General features: G+C 34.1%; 1 protein-coding gene across 4 annotated transcripts in view; it reads left to right on the top strand.

The window, feature by feature from the left end:
* The window catches only part of btsz (bitesize), an 89,890-nt gene that overhangs the window by 61,361 nt on the left and 1,821 nt on the right, over nt 1-26,708 (top strand). For all 4 annotated transcript variants that reach the window (XM_076115459.1, XM_076115458.1, XM_076115460.1 and 1 more), the window contains 4 exons: nt 21,250-21,380; nt 24,685-24,879; nt 25,959-26,213; nt 26,535-26,704. In XM_076115459.1, coding sequence (XP_075971574.1) covers nt 21,250-21,380; nt 24,685-24,879; nt 25,959-26,213; nt 26,535-26,704 — 751 coding nt within the window. The remainder of the gene's footprint in view (nt 1-21,249; nt 21,381-24,684; nt 24,880-25,958; nt 26,214-26,534; nt 26,705-26,708) is intronic.

Here is a 26,708-nt window from a genome sequence, read left to right as displayed (position 1 = left end):
CTCATCTTACCTTCTTATACCAGCTAGTTACACTATTAGTGTATAAAAAGTTCTCATAAATGATAGTTAACACGTTCAAAAACCAGTACATACAAAATCACGTGTCAATTCACCTTTAAATCGAATGAATGGCACACAATAATATAAAATCTGATTGCTAATTCTCTGAAATCATGACTTTCAAAATCACAATCGATAATGGACAATCGAGTAATAAAGACATCGCCGTTAACTTGATCGTAGGCCATTGAAGTCTATATTATCTGCTATTATAAGTCAAGAAGTGTGTCTGTTCGTAGATACTTGACAGCATAAAAGGATTTCTCTGAACTCAATACTACGGTTCCCAGGCATTTTTTCGTAAATGATTGAAACGTCATACAGAAAGTACTACGTCTACTAAAGTGTTAGATAAATTTATTGAACCAAACTCATTACTGTCCCACTGTTGGGCAAGAGTCTCTTTCCGAAATGAGGGAGATATTAGACCTTGAAACTGGCCAAGTCCAGGTTTGGGACTTAGCATATTTTCAAGGCCTGATTTCAAGTATATAAAGGCAATTTCTTACATATTTTTTGTGTCTATGAAGCATATTGTGACTTAACCATATTAATATTAAATGCGCAAGGTATGCATAAGCATAGGGTAGATTGGTAGAAAATGCCTTTGGCATTAAGTCCGCCTTTATACACTTTAAAGTTTAAAACAAATAAGCTACAGTTTTGTATAAAAAGCTGCATGTAAATTTACAGCTAAGCTGCAAACAAAATAATGAGTTAAAAACCGACTTACCCGTATTCTGTTATCTACTCCAGATAAAAGAACGATTAGATCTATGTTCGTCTTTTTGTGCCGACAACACAATGCAATTTGATTTCTTTGTTTGACTTCCTAATCAGTTGTTAAACTTCTACTAAAGAAAAGTTTTATTTTTAAGGACAATAAACTCCATTTGGGTTTTAAGGTAAAGCAATAGGTTAATCTTTAATCCTTCTGATAAATGTACAAGATAATACTTTTATAATACAAGCATACATTAAATCCCGCCTTTTTCCATGGGGTAGGCAAAGACTACAGAACGCCACTTGGTATCGATCCTTACAAACTTTCTTAGCCTCATTCACTTCTACACATCTTGGTATACTTCAATTATACGTGGTTTTAAATAATTCCATCTTATCCAATCGCAGGAATTTATTTACTTGCCTCTGTTGACATAAATACTACGTTTTAAATTTTATTTAAAATATTCATTGACCGTGTTCACAGCGCATATTTGGTTTGAGTGAGACGTAGGGTCCATGAGACGTCAACGTACTATATAAATGGTACTTTGACGTCTAAATGACCAGCATGAATGTATATCTAGTCGTGAATGGAATATTAAAATGCCACAATACGCTGATGTATGACTGACCGACCTTCAAACACATCGCCATGACATTAAATGGCATAACTAATTTATAAGCCAACAATAATCCATTCGTTATTATTACTACTATCCGTATTACTCCGCATCATAAGTTTCTCGGCGCAATATGAGCTCCAAGTTATAAAATTGCTACTTTCTTTTTCTAGAGATTTCATTTTGTGCTGTGTTGACGATTTCTATAATGTTAGCTTCTATAAGAATAAGTCTAGTTGAAATAATTTTAGATTTGCATAGTTAAAATGGCACTACTTACATACAGTCTTTATTAAAATAGTAGGTATTGTAAATAGTTTTACAGTGCGTTATAAAGATTTCCGAGGAGATTACAATAATATTACTAACGTCTGAATGCAATACACATTATCGCTATACCAATCAATTTTGTAACACTGAATTTCCCAACATTTACGAAATTATGCATATACTCAACAGCCCTTGAATATAAACTCTGAACAGATTTCCTTCGCCGTAGAAATCTATAACCATAAACTACAATCGTGAATACAATTTATTGTCTCGACAATAACATTTATTATAAATAATAGCTTCACTTGCGACATAAGAAATCGATTGAGTACAGTTTCATGAGGCGCTCTACGCATGGAGTATCTTGGCCGGCGTTGCCCAACGGTGGTTTCACGCTCAATGCACACTATTTAGCTCTATCCGGTTACATAGGGCACTAGTGACATTCATTCATTGATACCTTTGACTTTTGAAACAATGGTGTTTCCTTTTTTACTTAATTTATAACAATTGTTGTATTGCGGATCGTTTGCAAAATAGTTAATTTTAGGTATATTCTAAATCATATAACGTACAGTTAGGTAGGTACAATTAGGTACAACGTATTTCTGACAACTCAATGATAGTGCCGCCAGCCCTTATGATATGGAACTAACATTGTATATGACGGAATGCCTACAATATCTACCCCTTCGGGTATACATCAGGCATGATAATATATTACGTTTTACGGTAATTATTAATGTAAGTATTTAGCATTTCTCGATATCTACTCGACAACATAACTAAGAGTAGTTCGTGTTTTGCACATCTGTCACCATTTATCACTTTACTAAATATATGATTTTCTTCTGAGAATCAAACTTTTTGAAGACAAAAATATATCTATACTTAATATTATAAAGCGAAAGAGTTTGTTTGTTTGTTTGGTTGTTTGTTTGTTTGTTTGAACGCGCTAATCTCAGAAACTACTGGTCCGATTCGAAAAATTCTTTCAGTGTTGGATAGCCCATTTATCGAAGAAGGTTATAGGCTATATATCATTACGCTACGACCAGTAGGAGCAGAGTACCAGTAAAAAATGTAACAAAAACGGGGAAAAAATTGACCCATTCTCTCTTATGTGACGCAAGCGAAGTTGCGCGGGTCAGCTAGTTAGTTTTATTTGTCTTTATATCCTTGCTTTACCAGTTTTAATACAATACAAATTATAATGCATATCATTATGAAAATGGCTATTTTATTTATGATGAAACCGCGATAATCGCGCATCATTTTACAACAATCTTCTATTATTTATGGTCCGATCTTTAGATAGGAACCACTGCGAATATAAATCTTAAAGATTATAGATAAACATTAGCATGATAGAAAGTAGACAATCTCTTATAAAACAACTTTATCAAACATGAATTATCTCCTAATAACAGGTTAGAAACATAATCCATTTTCTATGGATTATTTATGCTAAGAACTAATAGAAGCTAGCGACTTTACTTGTGTCAAAATGTTCTATTACTTGCAATATGAAATCAATGAATTCCGGAGTTATTTGTCAACTCACACGCCGGCGTAAAGTGCAATCAGATACAAAACATATTTAACACAGAATTGATTATTTACTTCTATATAATTAATTTTGTGACATTGTTGTGATTTTTCTGGAATATTTTTGCTGATGTTTTTTGTACTAATTGTTACAGTGTATGAAGATATATATATATATACATCTTCTTAAGCGTCCATGAAGTTGCGATTTTTAACCGTTTTCAAACCTATCTTCCTTATACTGTAAGATTAAAGTATAGTACAAATTTAAAACAAAAGGTAACAATGTAATATTTGGTCAAAACAATCCTACAGCACATTGTTTGTATGTGCAACGGAACTGTGTTTTAAAACATGTCGCTTGTCAGTTATTAACGTGACTTCGTAATGTTGCTTAAGTATTTGTACAAGTGCTTATAGAACTAGTGTGAAACGTGGAATTGTTACAATACGTTTATTTTTGTTACGTATTATGTTATACGATTATTTTGACAAAGATTGGCGATTTCTTACTACTATAGACCATAACCGGCTAACTATTATGAAAATTTATTATCTATATTTAGTATGAAAATTTTATTAGTGCCTCTAGCGGCCACCGTAGGAATTATCTTTGCAGTTTGTACGAACTATATTTAGCAAATTGCGCTACTAATGACTCTTTTTATTAAACTTCTCTTGATTTTCCGATTTAGATTTACTAGTTAGGTACTGAGTAACATTTAAAAGATTGTGACTTTGCTCATACTTAAACAAGCATAACTGTAATTTTTATATTACTTTCATGATCACAAAATCTGGCTATTATAATTTAAAACTAAAATATCTTCCAGTTGTTCTTTCCAGTTCCAGTCCATCTAGTTATTTATTATTATAAATAACTAGATACCATAAAGAGATAAAAATAGATAAAAATAATCATTTTTATCTCTGAAAACCCGGACATAGATATTATATTCATAAAAGATGTGACTATACCCATTATTTTATTCAATCAGATTCTTAATCACAGACGGTTATAAAGAAGATAATAGGTTGATAAATCAAAATATTATAACAGAATGTATTCTCTATATTTTAAAATCAAAATAACAATAAGCCATAGGGGATTAGCATAAGTTTGGACCAAACTTCAAAAGCAAAATTATTTATTTCTGTTGATCATCTTAATCATAAAATGATGTAATTCAGAAATATTGATAAATGATGAAAACTATCGCATCCTTATTTCAAATGGTTTTTGATAAATCTTATATTTCTAAGTCACAATTTTATCCCCGTCGATATATTTATTGACTTTATTAAAAAAAAGAATGTACCCTTCATATCTGCGACATTCTTACATTTACTTATTATATTGCAATGTCAAATTCAAATATTCAATTTCCTCGTTGTAGACATGCTAAAGTATCTTCTTATATAGTTATTATTTAATAAAATCTCAACTGTTCTCTAATCAGTTATTCGTTTACATCTGTTTTGTTCGAATCCATGTCATATTGTACACATTTCATGTCACAGAGAAATGAAACTCGGAAAGCATTGTGCTCGGCCGCGATATTGTTTTTATCGACACCATGTGACCAATTGTTGTCGATGACTTTATAGACATGCTTTATGCTTTCACTTTGTCGATTACTCACATCGATATACCGAGGAATGTCTAAAAAAAGACCGTAATTACGGTATTTCAATAGCCTCATCGAAATTGGTAATTGCTGGGTATTACGAAGTGTTACATAAATTAATTTGCTTAAGTAGAGAAAAAATACGATGTTCTACACATAAAGTGTAACCAACTGTCATCTGTAATGTAAATATTATAGACTGTGTCGTTTTCGCAATCCACTCTTTCCCGTTCAATATGCAGAAGCGGAAATAACACATTATTGAATAAATTGTTAAGAGAATTTCTTCTTGTTGCATGGTCGCATTGGCCATTGCCCCATACTTTCTTTACATGCTATATAGAGTAATCGATCATGTTTGTCGATAAGTGAACTGATCGCTCAAACATATTACTCAGCTTACCTGTCTTTCTATAAACGGTCTGAGAAACAGGTAACACGCCATAACTGTACACATACCTCATAATAAAACACCGTGTACGTTTGTGTGTAAAACGGTAAGGCATTAGCCACATACATAAGAATTTAAAGATTTTCCCACATACTTAAACACGTTGCGTAATGTCCCACGTTAGTAAACAGATACGAACGAATAATGTCAATATTCAAGACTTGTACCAAAATCGATCATGGCGCGATTTGTCACGACCATGTTTCAAAATAGCCGAAATGCCAGCCAATGAAAGGTCGACTAATACTATTGTAATATTATAAATAGGCATACCAGTATTGTCGTGACCACGGTACCAAGACGAGGAATGAGTGCCGACTACTTAGTATGAAGTAACGCGACGCATCATGCGCTACGTTTTGTAATAACTGTAGCTTTTCTTAGCCTTGCATATCAACGGGAAGGAACTGTTTTTGTGAAGAAAATTGTCGGGAAATTACAGAGGGGTGATCATGAACCGTGATTCGTAGTACTTCTGTCGGATTTAACAAGGTGTATTCACGTGTATAACCGCAGAACAAACATTATTGTTTGAATAGTCTCACGTAATGTCACATCAAGTCACATGTAAGGTAAAGCAAACGTGTTAATTAAGAAAACACTTCCTAAGTAAAGTCAACTAAGTGCGTTGTCAAACTTAAGTCGAATTAAAGCAGTTCTCTCATTGTTTTGTAAGGAAAAGATCTCAAAGTGCAGATCAAAGCGAGGCCAACCAGTGTGCGAGTCCATATGACGCAAGATCGGATGAGTTCATTCTTAGACAATAAAACTGCCATCATTCGTGGAAATGTTGAGCCTATCTCGGAGACTCAATGCTAAATCAGACAGATTAATTAAACGTTGAAAAATATATGTCAAAATTTGACAGTGAATGAAATTGTTCAAGTATTTAGTTCCTTGATTTGTTCACGGGTCGGCCGCGATTAGTTCAAGTTTGCTTGTTGTAATTGATTGATTTATTTATTAACTATTTCCAGAATACTTCAATGTTACAAAAATATAAAATAATTGCTATCCGCTGACCTTCAGTGCTCAAAATTTTCTCAAGATTTAACAAGTCTTTAAATAAATATTGATTGACAACTTATGCGTGTTTACCTATTAGCCCACAAATCGTTGATTTGGTGTCGAATATACCAGTTATGGAAACAGCTTTCGGAACCAATGCAATTTGAAATTAAGACCTAAATGTGTACAAATGACTTGATAATAAAAAACGTTTTAAATATTACACTGAGTAAGTGGTACATGAGTACAAAAGCAATAAACTTGTAATTACTAAATCGAATCTTTCAAATGAATCAATATTACGAAACGAAAATTTGAACAGGATTCAGTACTTACTTAATTTCCAGGATACATCTAGGACAAATATGAGACTTAATCATACATCAACCTTCATCAAATTGATACTACCAATACTTAATCGTGTCGTTGTACTAGTCCATTTTACTAGCTTAGCAAACTACAAACTACCTTAGCAAACATGTTAAGGCAGTCGCTCCAAAGTTCATAAAGCCAAGAGTATTTTTTTCAAAAAATCTATTTGAATGAATGTAGCTCGATTTGGAAATTTCGATGCTAGGATCGTGTTGTGTACGGATCAAGGCTTCGACACTTGCATCTTCGTGGCGTCTTGTCTGATAACAGAAAGTAAACATACTGCGTATTGATATTTAATATAGGTTAATGCAGCAATCAATCAATAACCTAATCAAAACAAGAACAAAGACCGATGAATCAACATCATTAGCATTAAAAATCAATAAACAATAATAAAAATAGTTTTTTAAAACATTCCCGTCATTCATTAGCTATTTTTTCAAATCTCGAATTATCGATATAGTTCTAAGCTATTAAAGCCGTTTGGACCATTTTTTCATTTCTTATATTCTTGTACTATGTATAACGCTGTCCAAATGATTATAAGAACCAAATAGCGATACGGTTGATCTGCAAATTAGTCACTACGTGATCGTAACAAAAGGCCGTGTTCCTACTACTACCGTTTCAGTTTTTGAGAAAAGCCGATCAGCCTTTCTAGCGCACTTAAGAAAATATGTCATTACCGCTATTCTGCACAGTCGATATTTTCGAGTATCGAAAGTTTGACATTTAAAATGTACTGCAAAAATAGTATCTGCAATGTCTGCTAGAGGCGTTGAACCGGTGGTCACACAAAATTTTTCGATAGCCAGCCGGTTGTTGGTAGTCAGTAGTAGTAGAAAATCGCAGTACAGGTCATATGAAATAGCATATTTCCGAAACGATAGAACCAAGTAGATGGAAACTCGCTACAGTATTTAAACGACTATAGTTGACTATACCTGACTGCCGGCTATTTAAACAATTCTTGTCGTACTTACATACACTTTTCATATATGCGTGTTAATTGTTAAAGAAATGTCTACGTCTACATTACACAATATGTTTACACCACGCGTTGCTTTATCTCCGGCCAATCGGAGCAGAGATAGTGTCGCAACTTCTCTCCGTAAAGCCTTCAGCTTAACGAGCCTTTAAGGACGTTTTTACAATGCTACTAATGTAAAGTAATTGGGCAAGTAATTAAGAGTACTAAGAATAAATAAAAGTAAATCTATGAGGTAATATCACCAATTCTTTCGTTTTAGTTCGGATTATGTTTAGAATACGTACGGAATGAATGCACCTCACTACTATACATAAAAAAGCAAGAACCAAAACAAACACAATTATGGGTGTCTTAGCTTAAATATGTATTTCAGGGGAACAATCAATGTGTTATAAAGATTTTCTTCTTTCGGGTTCGTTTTAATTCCCACATAAATGTTTTTATTTATACTCTATAATGTTTTTCTACTCAAAAATAAAACGTACCTATACGTACCAGCATTTATCTTTCAAGATAATTCTATAAAGGAAATATCTACGCACGTCCTTCAAAACAATTAGTTACGGTTATTAAAGCATTACGACAATCATTATTTGACTAACTTATTGACGACGCCGACTATTGACCCCAAACATTCAAGGTGGAAATGAGTATAAAGCAATTGTATTGTGACAAGTTAACAATTAAACCTAGTAAGGACAAATGCAGGGAAGGAATATTGTAATTCTTGACTATTTTTGTTATGTCTATAAATGTTGCTGTTATCACCACGCATACGAGAAGCTCCATATCTATACTTGGCCAGCGTGGTACTCAAGGCCTAATTCCTTCCTGGTTCGGGAGGTGTGATCCTTTCCCAACAGTGGGACAATCAAATGAGCTATGTTCGGTGATAAACACTCAAATAAAGTAGAAACTTTGTGCATTTGTATCTTGGTTAGAAGCTGCGATAGTTTGTAAACGCTAATTATTCACAATAATTGTAATATTTTTTCGCGAAACCCAACTGTTATAATCTTTTTCGCAAAGACCTTTTCGACAAAAATGTATCCATAACATGAACATAACCTTTAAACATAAGATGAATACGTTCTTCAAAACATTAGCATCAAATAGCATCTTACATAAACGATTACACTTACGATTACAACTTTCATAGCACTAAACTATGAATAATAACAAGTGTACATAATTTTTGTAACGCGAAGACGTTGATGGATGGATTCAAAGGTTGTGAGACCACTTTCTAACAGCTGCATGGGAAACCACATTCAACCATGTTTACGTCTATCTTACTTTCTATTGAACTTAAGTACTTACAAATTAAACGTGGTAACACCCTTTTTGTTGTTAAAAGGATCTTGTTAGAACCCATAATGTGGTTCAAATTATACTTTAACGAAGTTGATATTTGTGTGGTTTGTTGTGAAAGCCAGCAAACTATATCTTCTGTGTATGGTGGGAAAATACTGTGCGATGATATACTACTTATAAGTTACGCGTTGCATGTGTATATAAAGTTAAAACGTACGTATTTAATCAAAAAACCTTTTACCCATAACAATATTAGGTAGATTGATGAGTCCTAGATATGTGTTATTTCATTTCTAATAATTAATATATATTCTAAAATATATTTTTTACTAAAGAGGCTCGGTTTAAAGACTTTGTTTACATTTCAGAAGTCAATGAAGCTTACAACTCTTACAGTTAATACAAGACAGTTATTGTACAAACGTAACAGCAGTGATTCAAGTTGATTGACAACTCACAATCGTTTGTTGACATGAAGCACATGACTCATTATTTCTAAGAAGTTATTTATACAGTTCTTTTCAGAAAATTCGTATGCCCGGACATGATTTTTTATACATAAAACCTGACCGAGTGATATAAATAATGGTTCTAACAAAAGACTTCAACGAGACACCGGTATTTTTGTTTGTTTCGTCTCCCTGTTTATTTGTCTTATCAATTAGAAATATTATTATTTGCAAAAACCTTTTCCCTTGCGATTTAAGCTAGGCATTCATAACCAATCAATAGACAAAACGTTCGTAACGCACAGCTTATGAATATACGACGTTTAATAACATTCAGTTGACAATTCCTTCTAGAAATCTAAGAAAACCTGCTTTATTATGCCTAGAATTCAGTCTTTAAAATCGACCTGAAGTCGCACTTTCAGCTGCTTATACATAAAAAGTAAAAACATACCCGAATTCAGTCTAGAACTAGGTTCAGGTCGTAATGTTCACCTTTCAATTGTCATTCTACCTTAACTAATGGGAGCAGTTACTGAAAATAATTTAATTCGCAAGTGTACGATCACGTACGACTTTTTGTTGTACAATTTATTTTTACCTTCGACATGGTTCGTGAACAAACTGTATTCTGCCTCGGTTTGATGTTGTTAACTGTATTGCGAACAATTCGGACGAGTTCATTCCCTTTGTTTTAAAACTAAATTTTATGGTAATATAAAATGTATGAACAATATTTTTATGGTAACAAAGAATTATACTATGTTATGAACAATATCAATGGACAAATTATGCTTATTTTTTAATGCAAATTTTAGTAGAAGATTACCTGCCAGAAGATGCCTTCGTGGCGCAGTGGTTTAGGTCGCCACGCCGATACCACTGCGTCGGGAGGTCGTGGGTTCGATTCCCACACGGAGCAATTATTTGTGCGATCCACAAAAAATTGTTTCGGGTCTGGTTGTGCTTTGTGTCCGTTGTTTGTATGTTTGTAAAAGTCCCCGCGACACAAGAGCAATTCTTAGTGCGGGAGTTGTCTTTTAAAAAAAACCAAAAACCAAACCAAACCATTAGTTGGATTTAGTATAATTAATTTTGGTAATTTCTTAAGAAACTACAATTTGGACTTTAATGTGCTATACAGTTCTCGCCGTCGGAGATGTAATATGACTTAAGTTGCTTACTTTTATTAGACATTAATGTCAAAACTATTCTAAAATTTTGGTACACCACATATTATAATTATTATCTTTTTGAATTGAATTAAAAAAGCAACCACATTATACTTCTTACATCACACGTACTCTAATTTAACCGTGAAAAGAAAAAGGATGGCCGATATAGAAGTTCAGATATCAACAGTAACATAAACCTTGTAACCTCAGTAAACGCGTTCATTTAACCTTCAACAACGCGCCAATTTATTTTATATTTGTATAACATTTTATACGTCATACGGTTAACAGCGTGATTTAGTGCAGTGAACGAACTTTATACACTTATTTTCGATCTAAAATATATTATTTGTATCGTCCTAAACTGTCATAGAGGAAAATAATTTAGTTTAAGTGAATTTTAAGCGTCGCGATATGGAAGAGGTAATCAATTTTAGGGTTTCCTCCCAAACGGGGAAGGGATATGACCTTGAGTCCATCACGCTGACCAAGTGCTGGCTTATTCGATAAATCTTATCTTGCTGAGTGAAAAAAGTTTTGTAAATTTGAAAACCGCAATAATTAGGTACTATGCCTGGTTTTAAATACTCTGTTTCCGAAAAACTTTAATATTAAATAAGAATCTAGATAAATTGCGCGTCTATCATCAGCATTACAAAAAAGTTTCATGACTATGTCACAGACATAGCAACATGCTTAGTCTTTTATTCAGTCGTGTTATTTTTGACATGACGAACTGATACAATAATATATTTTCAGCTCTTATCTCGAGGATTACTACCTGCAATGATTAGTAATTAATAACAAACAATCAGATGCTACTGATAACAGGAAATAATTTTGCGCAGTGCCGTGTGTATGACATATTATTATGTAGGTATACGCCCCTTTTTAATTTCAATTGATAAGCTTGTTTAAGTTATCAGTAAATTGCGTTTCGATGTCAGTAATTGCGAAATAAACATATTCAACTGCTTTCCAATTGTTCCAGAAAAAAATATTACCCTAGTATATGTGCAAAAAGTATACATATTTTTGAATATAAAATTGGATTAGGTATTTGTCTCCCATCTCACCTTATCAAGACAAGAATTATACATGCCTATCCTAAGGACATACATTAATTACGCTTATTAGAGTTAGGAAGTTATGAATTCCTAGAACGGATTCATTGAAAAAACGCGACACAAAAACTTTAACTTAAACATGTCTATAAAACATTCATCAGCACATTTCTATAATTGGAGGAAGTTTGCTCATTTGCTCGTGGACTCCATTGTTCGAAGTCAGGCATTGTGCGACTGTTTACAAACATATGCTCTAAGAAAAGAGAAACTACGATTACCCGGAGTATAGCGTCATGTATAAACGTATCTAATGCAAAAATATGAACAAGATGTGTTCGCATTGCGCATACGTTCCGGTTTCATATTACGCACTTTATATTCAAGAGATATCATGGTATGCATTTGTATTAGAAATTATATCAATTCGTAGAATTTGCTTCTGATTGAATTAATACCAACATTTAACCTGCTACTGTCCCACTGCTGGGCAAGAACATCCCCCGTAATTAAAGATGGGCTAAGCTATAGTCCACTACTCTGAATAAGTTGATGTTGAGGTTAATATAACTTCAAGAATTAGTTTAAAGAACTTTTAGGTATGCCAGGTTTTATCACGTCTATTTCCTTAATCGTTATAACAAATATTCTTTTCAGTAAAATAATTAAAATCTAATTAATTCATCAAACGACTTCATTAAGTTAATAACGCGTAAGTATTGCGTTATTAATTAAAAATTTAAAAATATTTTTTTTTGCTTTTACTTTTTTTATACCTTACATCATTACTGCCTATTTAGAATATCATGAATAACCTTTTTTCACTTTAAAAAAATATTACTCTTTACCTAAAAATTCCTTTATAACACGTCTGTTGACAGTGGACACCTTGTGTCCGTCAAATTGATGGTTACTATTCAGAACATTTCTGCTTTGACTTAACGTATTAATCACTAGAATCTAAGGGAGGAAACGGTGTATAGCTAAGCCGCTTTCAAGTAGTTTATAACTGTGATAGCCCACCTGTATTGTAAAAACTCTCCAAGTTTTGACTCCGCTTAAAGCAACATTAATATTAGACAAAAGTAACAAATTGATATTTACCAGTATATTGATGACTCAATAATATCATAAACCGTTTATTTATTCAATTTGTTCTACTGTGTAAACAGCGGTTAGTACAGCCATACTTCCTCCGATCTCAGTGCAATTCTTCACGCATGTTCAGGGTCAAGGCAGATGGTACGTGACTACCTGTGTGGCGTCACTCACGATGACTTCCACGTGTTGTTGGTACTTGGCAGTGAATTCTGATAAGGAACGATAAATTATTGTACTTGAATTTATAGATAGGTAGTTCACTGAAGTGTCTGTACTTAGTATTTATACTTATAGAGGCTTATATGTACTTATAGAGGCGCCCATAGCCAGTTGCACTCACCGGTCGGTAAACGATCTGTGGGTTAAGCAACCATTGGCGCGGTCACTCTATAGATGGGTGACCGCATAGTGGTATTTGAGCTGGGCCTCTCCGTGCTTCGGAGGGCACGTAAAAAGTCGGTCCCGGCTGTTGTCTACAAAGATAACAGTCGTTAAGCCATGTCAAAGGCCTTCGGGCGGCTTGAACAACTTTGACACTTGGTTGACAACTAACCATACGATAAGAAGAAGAAGACTTAGTATTTAAAACGTAAGTTTAACCTATTTTAAATGTTAAAACTGGCGCATAAAAGGCACTTATAGCTCTTGAAACTAACAACTTTCTATGAAAAGTTGTTGGTGATGTGATATCAAATTTTCCCGATAATTACAAACATTGTGAAAATAATGTCAAATAGGTAACACAAAGAAAGTCACGTAACGCAATAAAAAAGCAATACATAATAGGAATTCAGTTGGTATTACGAATTGAAAAACAATGCATTTCATAATACTTTTACGACTGATAACAAGAAATTAGGTTACCTTATCGATAACGCTTAATCCATTCAACACTTACGAGCAAAACAAGATATTTTAACTATTGAGTACTTTTTAACTGAAAAAAAATAGTTTTAGTCTACGCGTAAATCACTTCAACAGTTTTTACGCCGTTGGTTACGCTCTGTTGAACTTACTCCTTATTTTATTTCTAAATTTAAACAATAGCTGAATAAATACTAACTTTTGAATAACAGTTGTATTAAAGAGTTTTGATACGTTTTGTTTTGTTGCAACTGCTCAACCGGTTTCAATATTAGATACATCTTCATTTAAAGATTAGGATGGGATTGGTTAGTTTCTAAACAAAATCTAGCGCAATACCCAACAGTCGGTAGTATTGAGTGTTAAAATTAGTTTTCACTTAGCCCGCTAGAGGCGCTGATCACATTTTCACCCAAAGTTGATACTTAGCCGGTTGAAGAAAATAATCGCCCCTTTTCAGTTCTGATATTTTAAGTACAATATTTCTTCTATTTCTATTTCTTGATTGAATCTGATAACTGGGAAAAATATTCCGCTGATTTCATTAGTCTAACCAAAATAGGAGCACTACAAAATTGAACTTCTATGAGTTACTAGACAACTAGCCTATCTCAAGATACAATATTGAGACCGTCCAGTAACCTTAAAACGAATGTCTAGATATATTATGACGTCACCATGGCCGTTGAAGTTACACACATTAAGAATTGTTTAGAAGTTACAATTCGCTGGAAATATCCAGAGACCGGTTGGATGATGTCATTGAGGTGATGTCTTGCTCACGAAATAAAAGGATGTATGGTTCAAGTAGGTACCTGTATAGTTAGAAACTCTTTGGAAAAGCTTTCAACTTACACGCTGAATTTTAGTTTGATATAAGATAGTATTCATTTATGGTATTTTAGTAGTTATTTTATAAATGTCGCTTAAATGTAAAATTGTTATGTCATGTCCTTATGAGTTTGCCACTAACTTGAAACCAACAGAAAACTTATATTATGTAAAACCTTCTATTTACAGAACTTTCTTTGTTAAATTTCAATTAAATATTAACCTTACTTATACAAAACCCGACTTAACGCCACCGTAAGTTATTTAGTAGGTAACTTAAAATGTGTCGAAACGTAGAAACATTTACTGTGCACAATATGCAACATATTATTATACTCATGGATGTATTTCCCAGTACCGTTCCGCTAGAAGCAACTGTGTAAGTCTGTATCTACCGTTTAATCTGCTCATAAAGATTATTATTAAGAATAGTAAGCTTCTAAAAACTTTGTAACAAACTATGGTGCAATCTGGCTAACCGCGTTTGAGCTAGCTATCCAGAGTTTTTGTATGGAGAACCGATCAGCGCCTCTAGCGTAATTAAAAGGAACTATTTTATTTTATGTAAGAGTTATACGGTGGATACGATACTATTGGAAAATGTTGGTTGCGCTTTTTCTAGTCGAAACGTCTGGAAAGGGTAAATTTTAATATTCGGTTAAAAATTGTCGCGTTGAAATTTGTGGTACATACATAAAAGTATTTTTATGTATAACAAGTTCTCTCATAGTACTCATAATAGTAATACAATTATTTGAAGTAATTATGCACAGTTGAGGTCGATTGCGATTTGAGGCCACGGCCACAACGGATCAGCTGTTTATTAACACATTAGCATATCGTTGTGATAGCTGACGAAATTTCTCGATAGCTGGTAAAAATAATATCAAATAACACAAATAACATAATTACAAATAGGTACTTGAGTTCGGTGTTTATTTAGATTGCGAAAGATAATCTCTGAATCCTTTAAATGTCAAACAAATATTAGAATCACACATGTGGGTTGCTAAAGCTCTTATCAACATAGCAATTAAATCGATTGGACTGTTTACGAACCGACAAATTAGTACCTACATAATTATCCGGTCACCATTATACATTTTGTTAAAAAGTTCGCTCCGAATGTTTGTAAGCATCGTACTAAGTGGCTTTCTTTGATCTCTCCCTATGGGAAAATGACGTGATATCACATTATGTTATTATTACCATAGGTTTATTATTGTCATTCAGCCTTTCAACCTAATAGTTTCCTGCCTACGTCTATAGTTAGAGTCGCAATGAATCTTGTACGACGCTTGATCGTTGTTACATGATGACGTCATTTATCCGTTAAAAGTTTACATACAATAAAAAAATCGGTTACTTAAATATTTAAGTACACACGCACCTAAAACATACATTATGTATGTATGATACATAATGAATACAAGCCCGTATATATAAATATGTATGTATCGTACAAGTAGGTTGGCACCAATATTTTTATTAGGTGACGCCTGAGGCTCGTATAAAGGCCGATCAGTTGACATGTTGCTTGGTCTCTCATAACAGGCGTTACGGATAACTACGACCTATTTAATATTAAGTTGAAGCAATATTGCGCATTTTGGACTTTTATTACAACACAACAGTTTTTCATACAAATATAATTGAAGTCAAGCTAAATTACAGTACTACATTTCTCTTATCGATGTGAACTCTGCAAGTCATAATGTGCAAGTTGCACAAACAGTATTTTGCATATCGCCCACAAATAATCGCACGGTATATTTCTCGCCTTACTACTGTTGTAATCGAATAATGGAAAGTGAATAGACTCAGTTGCCTTCTCACGAGAAACAAACACATTGCGCCAACTGACAAGGAGATAATTTTTAGATTTCACACGTAAATTCGTAAATTTTACTCTTTTGTTTGAAACATTCAACTTCGCATTGAATCTCCTTCAAATTTGCATGTGTTTTGGTCCTTGGACATAACAACTGTCAAAACATTGACAAATCAACTGAATATTGTGGTAAAGTGGGTCATTAACATGATCGTCTAGACTAGCACATTGTCTCACTTATCGAGGTAACCATTACTAACCATAGTCAATGTGTAGGAACTAAGTTTACATAGTAATTAGCACCTACATACATAGTTCCGTACTCTATATTTATAACACCGTCACCAGTTGCTATAAATAAATTGTTTTTGAACAACAATATCCTGATTATTATCATCGATAAAGCTATATTACCTTTTATCTATCTAATCATATAATATAACAAGCTCATAATTCATAGCAGTCAGAGCTATATTTTGACATCAAATTATCGACATGCAAGCATAACAAATGCATGTCAGTGGAACCATTCTATTTTTATCTTAGTGCTACATACACACAGTTACGAAACAAAGTACCTCGTATTACATATGCCATGCAATAATGAGATATTGATAGATGATTTGAACCAGTATATGATTAGAAAGGTGGTAGAGAGACTCGTTGTGGAGTGACAATGACATCGTTTTAGACCTGCCACACCGCAATGTGGACATTACGAACAATAGCCATGTCCACACATCGTGACACGGTTTGTTTTCAACTTTTCCTGACATTGAAATAACAACCTTATCACTGTTACACATAGACTGTATTTCACTTAACATTACTGCAGGTTACAGATAAAAACGAATCCATTGATTAAAACGGAAACTTGAATGAAAGCGAAGATCACACCTGCGTTTTCTATCGGAAGAGATAGCGCCAATGAGTGGAATGAACTCAAAGTTGGTTTGTAGTTCGTTGTTAACATTCTTTTGAATCTATCTGGTTTGTTAATTAGATAAAAAATGGAATTTCTCTTACAAACGACCACTTCGGTTTGGCTAAAAAGTATCACGATCGGAAACTACTAACTTTCTGCGTTTTTAGCAGATGTTTAAATAAAAATCTGTTTCTTGCTAAGTATATCTTAATTGACTTGCACGATACCGGAAGAGATGAACTGGCTGGCGGCTGTACTTATTCTAAACAGGAAATCTCTCAGACAAACTTATAGATACATATATAACCGTTAACGTATAGTATTTTGAAAGTACAACATGAAGGTCAACTAAATTGTAAACACAGACTAATTAGTAAATAACGATATTAGTGTCAAAATCCCCAAACTAGATCATCTTATCTATGTAAATTAACGAGCCAGATGTAAATTGAGACCGATTCATTTCTAATCGATTTAATCCAATGAAAAGTGTTTCAAAAACATTTTAAGATTAAATTATCGATGCATCGTTTGTAAACTCGAGACTGAAATTAAAATTTCGTTTATTTATTTCTTAAAGACTTTGTTGCACAAATGAAAAATTTGATGTTCAAATATTCGTATAAGTATTAAATTATTCGCCTACGCCTTACACAAACCAAGCTAGAGACTAATTTGTATGAACTTTTGACCTCGCAGTCAACAATAATTACTCGCCTGTCCGTGTACGTCGAACCGGCTTGACCACTTCTGTATTTTGCTTTTATTCCTTTATCAAAGTACCTCTGCAGTTTTGTAGCTTTTTGGACATATGATATACCATACCTATGATAATCTAATGATGCTATCTAGATGCCAATGTTTAAATATCACAGTTAATGGTATTACATAACATTGTAAAACTAAACGGAAACTTTATCATTCGAGAATGTTGTTCGGTGTTGCGTAATAATATTAATTCATGAATAAATTAATATCATTTAAAATAGATTAATAATAGCTACGTTCGTCTTATTTAAACATTTGACATGGTTTAATTCGCTTAGTCGAACTTTGTTTGTTCAGGGGTAGAGATCAGTAAACACAAGTTACAATGATTGATAAAAATGATAAATGTTCTAACAAAGTATCTAAGGCTGATGCGTCGAATGTGTCGTGTTGGAATTGCTTCCAAGTTGAAAGTGAGAAAGATGATGAAAAAGAAGTTCCTTTGTCAGAGATCCGCAAAGAATACAGGAATCATTTCAAGCTATATTCCGTTTTGGCAAATGAATGTACGCGGCCTAATGCAGTGTCTCTAAAACAAAAAGTGAAAGAAAACTACGCGATCGGAAAGAAAATAGAGAAGAAAATTATTGATAGTGCGCAACAAAACGAACCTGAATCTCAGAAGACTGAAACACTTGAAAATAGAAACGACGAAATAATTAGTTCGAATATTGAAGCGCCTGAAAGTGAAACCTGTGCGATTGAAGCATATCCTGAAAGCAGCGATAATGAAGATACGTCTGCTGATGCTAGCATAGAAACAACAAAGGCTAAAGAAGAACCGGTTGAAAGTAATAGTACTTATAATACAACTATAATTGAATCAATTACTGAAAAACCAGATAATGTGATTGAAAATTTACCAGTTCTATACAAAGTTCAAATTGAAACTTCAACTCCTAAGCTACAAAAAGATATTAAAAATATTAATTGTAGTTGTCCTTCTATTACACCGCTTTCGGAAAACCCAAAAGAAGAAATTAAAAAGAGCAAGAAAAATATTTTCTTTTCAAGCTCATCGTCTGATTTACGTAAGAAGCACATATATTTGGAGACTCGTCGATCTAATATTGATTTACAAAATAAAGAATCCAAAGACAAAGAAACGCCTGCAGTGACAGAAGATACTAAGAATGTACAATGTAATTGTTCTTCAATTGCTACAGAAGATGAGAAACCTAAAAACGAAGAAGTAGAAAATGTAATTATAGGTCTTCAAAATATTGCAATGCTAAATTCAAATGATCCAAACACTGGTGATAAATTGGATAATACCAGCTCCAATTATTCTGAATCTGGATACGAAGGGTCATCCTTACGTGATATAAATGATATCGAAAAACAAGAGAATATTGAGAACAAAGTTGATACACCGACCATTATTAAACGAAATAAATCTCTCATCCCAATCCCAATGAACAGAGAATCCTCGTTAAGTGAAGAAAGTTTTAAAACATCGCTTCCTGCGCTCAATTTAACTGAAAGAAGAAATATTTTGAAATCTACCAAGTCCTTATCTGGAGACACCGGTCAAACTCAACAAAAACCTATTAAATCTTTGCGTTGGAGTACACTAGATCTGCCTACTAAAAGAACGTCTTTCGATGGTATGTCATTTAGCTTATTTTTATATTTCAAATTTATTTTTACATTATATCGATCTATATTAATAACAATTGCAATTTGTACTGTAAAACTAACTGTAATAGCAGAAACATAATAATTATGACACTAAACAATATAATTCGTATTAGTTATGACTCATAATTGTGGTATTGTTGAATATTTTCCTGTTATAGTTACATTTGGAGAATTAAGTGTACTTTGTAATAAATTAGTAGTGTTAGAGGAACATAGCCGTGTCCTTTAAACATCTCTCGGTCCATTGTGATGTTCCATCGCGTACAGTGTACAAAGCGTTTATAGCTGTTCGTCTCTTCATTATTGCTATCGCTGTAACAGTTACATTCATTGTTTATGTGTATTAAAACTACAGGAAACGACCATGACATGCAGGATACGATAAAACACGGATTTTATGTAAAATTGTAGTGATTTGTTCAGTGCTACGTCGCCCGTTGCGTAGTGTGTATTGAAATAATGGTGTATACTATCAGTTACACGACTGAATCGAACCGTTTATCTATAGAAAATACAAGTGCAAATCCCGAGGAAAGTGGCTCCTTTCAAACAGTCGATATTTACAGTAGAGATATCGACAAACCTCGTAAAAGAATGACATTTAGTGCGTTTGTAGGCCGGTGTTTGTGTTGTAAAACAAGTGAAGATGAATGTGACTCCATCACGAATAGTCCATCGTCAGCCCTGGTCGGACCTACGGGCAGAAGTTACACAATCAATAGTGATAATAATAGAAAGTCTCTTGCAACGGTGCGAGAAGAACCAATTATACCTACATTAATAATAACTAGGCCGTTAGATAATGAGTTCTCTTCTTCAACTACAAATCTTCTTCTCGAGGCGGAACGTTCCGCGAGTGCACAGAATCAGGGCTCGCCTGAATTTAGTTTTAAGAAAGTAAAAACGCCCTCAATTGAGGCCAGCCCTCGCGGATACTCGTCACAGGAATCGGGATCCAACAGTCTACGCAGTAGCATTAAATCTGGTGAGAAAGTCTCATTCATACGAGAGGTTTTATCATGTCGGGACTCTTTTTTGAAATCTTTGGAGTGGTGTGACAATTCTTTGACGAGAGGGAAACGGTGTCGATTAGTCAGGCCTGATGAGTGGATAGAACTGAAGAACGATGGTATCGAATTTGGACTCATCATCTTGAGGCACGCCCTATTCTGATGACACAATTAATCGTACGCATTGTCGCACTACTAATACTAACGCACACATGTCTTGCATTCTTGAATGTAGTTTCTTCACTTTTTCCCTATAATTGGATTACTTATATGAGAATGATTTCTCATCATATTACTTCATGTGTAACTTTCACAACCTAAGTATAATTCATTACTACCTACGTACTTCAGGCTCCGATAGTCTACATTTTAGTTATTCTTTTACCACAAATCGCCGAACCACTACTTCTGAAATAGCACATTACTTATAAGTAAAAAATTACCATTTTTATAGAGCAACTTCCAAACAGGCTGTACAAATCTCAGAAGACTGACATTGTATAAATCTTCGTCATTTACGTCAATTGATATTCGTTCTATATATAGGGAATTAATTGATAGTTTGTCCTCATAACGGCATATTTTATTGTTTTCAGATGAGGTGTATTTGTCTGACGCGGCGTCACCGAATCATGCGACGTTGCCGAGACGTTCAAACTCGCCACTACCGCACGAAAGAGATCTACTTGATAGGGATCGATACTCACTTAACAGGAGCGGCTTACAGGTAATATTTCCTACAAACAATAAAAATAATTACATATTTTTTATTAAAACTAGTAATCTACTAATGAACGTAGGTAGGTAGAGTTTATTGTTTTTACGAGGACTGCTCTATACCCTTGGCAATAGAAGTTGCTAGGTCATTATTACTAACGATTTAGATGTAAACGAGCGTTTGATAAAAAAAACGCACGAGTATTAATCTATATATAGAACACATTATCGGTTAAATCCGATCCGCGTTTGCGGTGACGCTCTAGAAACATTTTTGCAACCGAAAACCACTCAAACAAGGTACAGGGCGTTAGTATTGTGAATGCATAGCGTTGTAGGAGTATTGTCTCGATGACCGCGTTGGCCATTGTATTATATTACCTGCGTCTTGCGACACGGCTCGCAAACAACGAGGCTTTGCAAAACGTTTACTTGAATACCTGTATAGAACAGGGTGTCCGACAAAGAATTCTGATGCAATAAAAGGAACTAATTCGTTTTTTTACGCTTTTGGCGCTATTTTAATCGGAACACGCGCTATTCTGCCCTATATTTCGTTTCATAACTCATAAAGTAACTGATTTATGCGAGATATTAATTATGAGTACCTTAAATCATAAAGCAAAGTGACAAGATATCAAAACAATGTTGAAGGCACGACCAAAATGCACGTTCCCTGGGCTTGGCACGTCATTGGCTAATGGTCTAAAATTAAATGTTGTAATATTAATCCCTTATAAAGTGTTACAGTGTGGGTAGATACGATAAAACGTTACTCAATGCCATATGCGGCTGGTTGGAGAGTTTTATATGCTTATATTGACGTATTGTAATAACTATAGGTTATGTAACAATCCTACCTTTATGACGAAGACACCCAGAACATTATATTTAATAACAGAAGCAGGCCGTAATAAGGTTTCTCACCGAAAATGAATTATGCAGAATAAGGAGCAAAAATGCGGAAATAGTTAATGAGCTTAGAATATTCATGACCAATATATGTAAATACGAGTATATCATATCAATATAAAATATTCTTAAATCCTGCTCAAGAAGTTATGGTTAAAATAAAACCTTTTATTATACCTATTAATATTGTGGACCATTCAAATAACTCCATCGTTAATTTGTTCTTACTTGTTGTTCTTTAGACTTTAAACTGGATTCTTTCAAATAGAAGGCCCCAGCCAACCCAGAAGTATTTTATTCGTTTCTATAATATATTCACATTTTTTAGTCAAACACTCGGACATTATACAGTTAAATCCGTCGCAGTGGCTTCGAGAATCATTAACTGGACTGTCAATCCTTGTTATACTTGTTTTTTATATATTTAAACATGTTTTCACGACCACAGCGTCTTGTATTCACGACGAGATTTATCTAAATTAGATCATAATTATAATACGCCACATCGAATAGATACTTGGACATGCAAATTGAGTACCTATATAAAATACTCGTTATTTACGATACGTTTTTGCATATAGACGTACATCGTACCATACAAAATTGGTAGATACAAAAGCGTCAGTGATATCTTGAATTACGATCCGTATAATTAATTTAGACCTAATCGATACTAGAAAAATGAGAAAATTCGGTAACAATACAGTGTTTTTCTAATCCGTAAGTAAGCGTCAAAGTCATAACGTTCTAAATTACAAGCAAAACTCAATTATAACACAATTTTTCTGCTAATTAGTGGCCTTAAATCCTTACACGCATATCAAACTCATAAAACACATTTACTTCAACAACCCGTCATAAAAGATATCAATCTTATTACTTAACATTGTTTCTATTGCGAAACATTAACTCTGGCAATACACGATGTAAATTAAATGATCTGTGGCACAATAATGGATTTCCTGATCTTCATAAGGTAACTTGCCGACTAGCTTGACTTTATTGGAATAAAAATAAGACTGCGCCCACGTTACTTGAGTTCCGAACAGTTTGCGTGGGACGATTGAAGTGGACTACATTTTTTGTGCATTGAGACACTGAAGGGAATGGTTAAGATTGTTATACAACAAAGGAGACGTGGGAACGTGTTTCCTTTCATCTTTGGAAGGGAGACAAAAAGCACGTAGACATAGCTAGTAAAGAACTATTGGTGAGAAGGGATTATTCATGATTCTTGAGGTGACTGAACTCTTAACAAAGCATATTAGATTGTAACCAAAATCAATATGAACAAAATATCTCCCCGACAGAAAAACGTACACCGACCGTAACGTTCCTTAATAAACCTTAAAGGCATTTCATGCAGTTGTTCCATTCAAATCAATTTCGGAAAATGTTCAATGGACATCAACCACTGAACATTTTCCGAAAATGATTTCCCATATATGACGTGCTAAAGCGTACTACCATTTTTTAAATCAGAATTATTTGTATTAAATTTTCAATTTTACCAATATTGGTACCGAGAAGCATTCACTGATCAATTAAGGTATCGTATGACAGATAATGCAAGCAAACAAAAACAATACGTGGTGTTTCGTCAACTCACAGTATTCAGTCGTTAACGCGATAGCAGAGCAAAATGTGTTCACGGATAGAGAGAATCAACGCTTTATTTTTAGACCAGTATTTAATTATCCTAATTCTTTGTGATGAAAACAGTAAGTTTTGCTTGTAAAATTTCCCTACTATTTTCCTTTGTGTTCTGTAGTAAAGAGCTCGTGATTGTTTAAAAGATTATTTGGAACTATGCTAAGGTTTTGTTAACTCTAATATTTGAGTGCAAAAACTCAAATCGTTTACGACATTTTGGGTAATTAGTGTAGTGTTTTGTAATTGATCTCATCCTGTAATCATTCGTTTGCACGTTCATTGGATCAACGCAGTGTTTACGTCAACTGTTCCATAATAGTGTTTAACGTAAGTTGTGTCAGTGTTTGTCTGAACTGAGAACAATAGATCAAGCTAGTTGACAATTTAATGGGAATTTATATACTAGTGCCGGTTTATACGTTCCGCATTATGGTTGTTATTCCTTTTATTATTAATTTCTAGTTAATTATATCCTCATTACGGTTTAGGTGTTTCATATTATCATGGGTCGGCTTTTACTAAAATATGAAAATATATGTGCAACATTACTAAAAGAAAACACGGAAGAACTGTTAAAAGAAGCTATAATGCGAAGTGGAACTAGAAAAGTGTGTGTCTGTGATTTTCATTGAAAAGACTACGTGTTTACAAATAAGATCACACATTTTTTTTCCGGCATGCATTTCAGATGTCATCATTCAGATTCTTTTTTTTTAATATTTGACTAAATCTTTTTTAATTTCTTCCAGGCTCGTTCCGAATCCATGGCATCAGTGTACTCGGGCGCGGGTGAAGGAACCCGAGCCAACGTGACAGTTCGTGGCGAAGTGCAGATCTCCTTGTTGTACAACTACAGGCTCGGCGCGCTCGAGGTCGGAGTGAAGAGGTGTCGGGAGTTGGCGCCAGTCGATGTCAAGCGGAATAGATCCGATCCTTACGTTAAGGTAAATACATCTTGCTTAATGACTGTCTGAAAATTTGTACTAGAAATACATATAATAATATGTTTAGGATGGTATTATTGTACTGATTAGAAAAATTTACCAGTAGCGCGACTACCTACCAATCTACAACCGACTACCTGTCTAGAATTTTTGTATGAAATTGGATCAGCGCCTCTCGCGGGCAATGTAAAAACTAATTTGCAGTACATTTTAAATGTAAATTTTTTGATGTTGTTTAGTACCGCCTGTAGAGAATCGTGCTACAGTAGAGCGACTGAATAGACAATGTACAAAATTTAATTACGAAGGCATAGCTGGTTCCTCGAATCTTGTCCATCGCAGAGCAAAGACCAACAATAAAAGCAATGCATATTGATCTTCTTTTCTTTTGAAACTATATAGTGAACAAATAAAACAATTAATAATTTTGTTATGACATAAAGAAATTAATATGTTTTTGCAGAATATTCGATTACGATCTGACATTTCGATTCAAGTGACCTTTCTGCACCATTGTTTTATTACTCTCTATGCATAGATCATTAGCATAAATTCCTGTGCAGGTGGATAATAAAAGCTACTATGTTAAAAGGTAATCAATGTTATCGCTAACAAAGCGATATAGGTTAGCAGCTGAATATAATTTCAATGGATATGTAATTTCATAACCGGTTAAATGATAACAAATAGTTGCATTTCGCATTTATACCTAACAGGGAAATTGATTTCAAAATTATTATATTATTATAACCGGGTATTAGTGGTTAATAATGAGGAATATAGAAAAACACCACAGGTGATTTGATTTTGATATTGATATGGTATGGTATACACTTTGGTTAGTTTTCTACAATGATAGTGAAAAACTAACGACATGCCTGTCTTTTACCTAATCAACCCTGTGTACCAACTTTCGTATCAGATTTTTATCATTTGATTACTTATAGAATGTTTTTGGACTCAAGCTTACCTACTAGGAATCCTAATTGTTCTTTGATCAATGACTTACGAATTTCCGGAAAAGTAATTGCCTTACTGAACAAAAACGGTAACTTATGTTTACTGTATTATTTTTCCAGGTGTACTTGTTACCGGACAAGTCCAAAGCTGGCAAGAGGAAGACAAAGGTGAAGAAGAATACCCTGAACCCGGTGTTCGAAGAGACCCTCAGCTTCGTGCAGCCGTTAGCCTCGCTGTCCGCGCGGACACTGTGGCTTAGCGTGTGGCACGCGGATATGTTCGGACGGAACGACTTCCTCGGGGAGGTCACGCTGCCGCTGGCCGACGTCGTGTTCGACGACCCCGCGCCCATGTGGTACAAGTTGCATGAGAGAGTAAGTATCCTCATTATCCTCATTTCATTCATTAATCGCTGTATATTCCTTCCCCTTTCAATTAATTAGAATTAATTTTAATGCATGGCATTCCGGCTAGTCAGATTATCAAGTATTTAAACTGTTAAAATTCTACACTTTCCAAGTTTAACAAACCAAACTTGGTTTAATAAAAACTGTCTGGCAGATACAGCCTCTTCGATTCTGTTATCAGACGCTTTTCCTAACGGCCATTAAACCATTAGTCCTTCCATTGAATAGACTGTCAAAGTCTTACCACAATAATAAGGTACCTAACAAAAACTTTTTTATTTATTCCAGACTGAACAATTCGACGAGCAGCAAGGTAGCCGCGGCGACTTGATCGTGGCGCTGAAGCTGGACTTGCACGAAGGAGCTCGTGGTAAAGGAACCCTGCACGTGCTCGTCAAGGAAGCCAAGAACCTCGTTGCCACCAAGCCTAATGGCCTTGCCGATGTCTTCTGTAAAAGGTAA

The sequence above is a fragment of the Anticarsia gemmatalis genome, chromosome 6 (genome assembly GCF_050436995.1).
Source record: "Anticarsia gemmatalis isolate Benzon Research Colony breed Stoneville strain chromosome 6, ilAntGemm2 primary, whole genome shotgun sequence".
In the NCBI taxonomy this organism is placed as follows: Eukaryota; Metazoa; Arthropoda; class Insecta; order Lepidoptera; family Erebidae; genus Anticarsia; species Anticarsia gemmatalis.
This window is presented reverse-complemented; position numbering and strand designations above follow the sequence as displayed.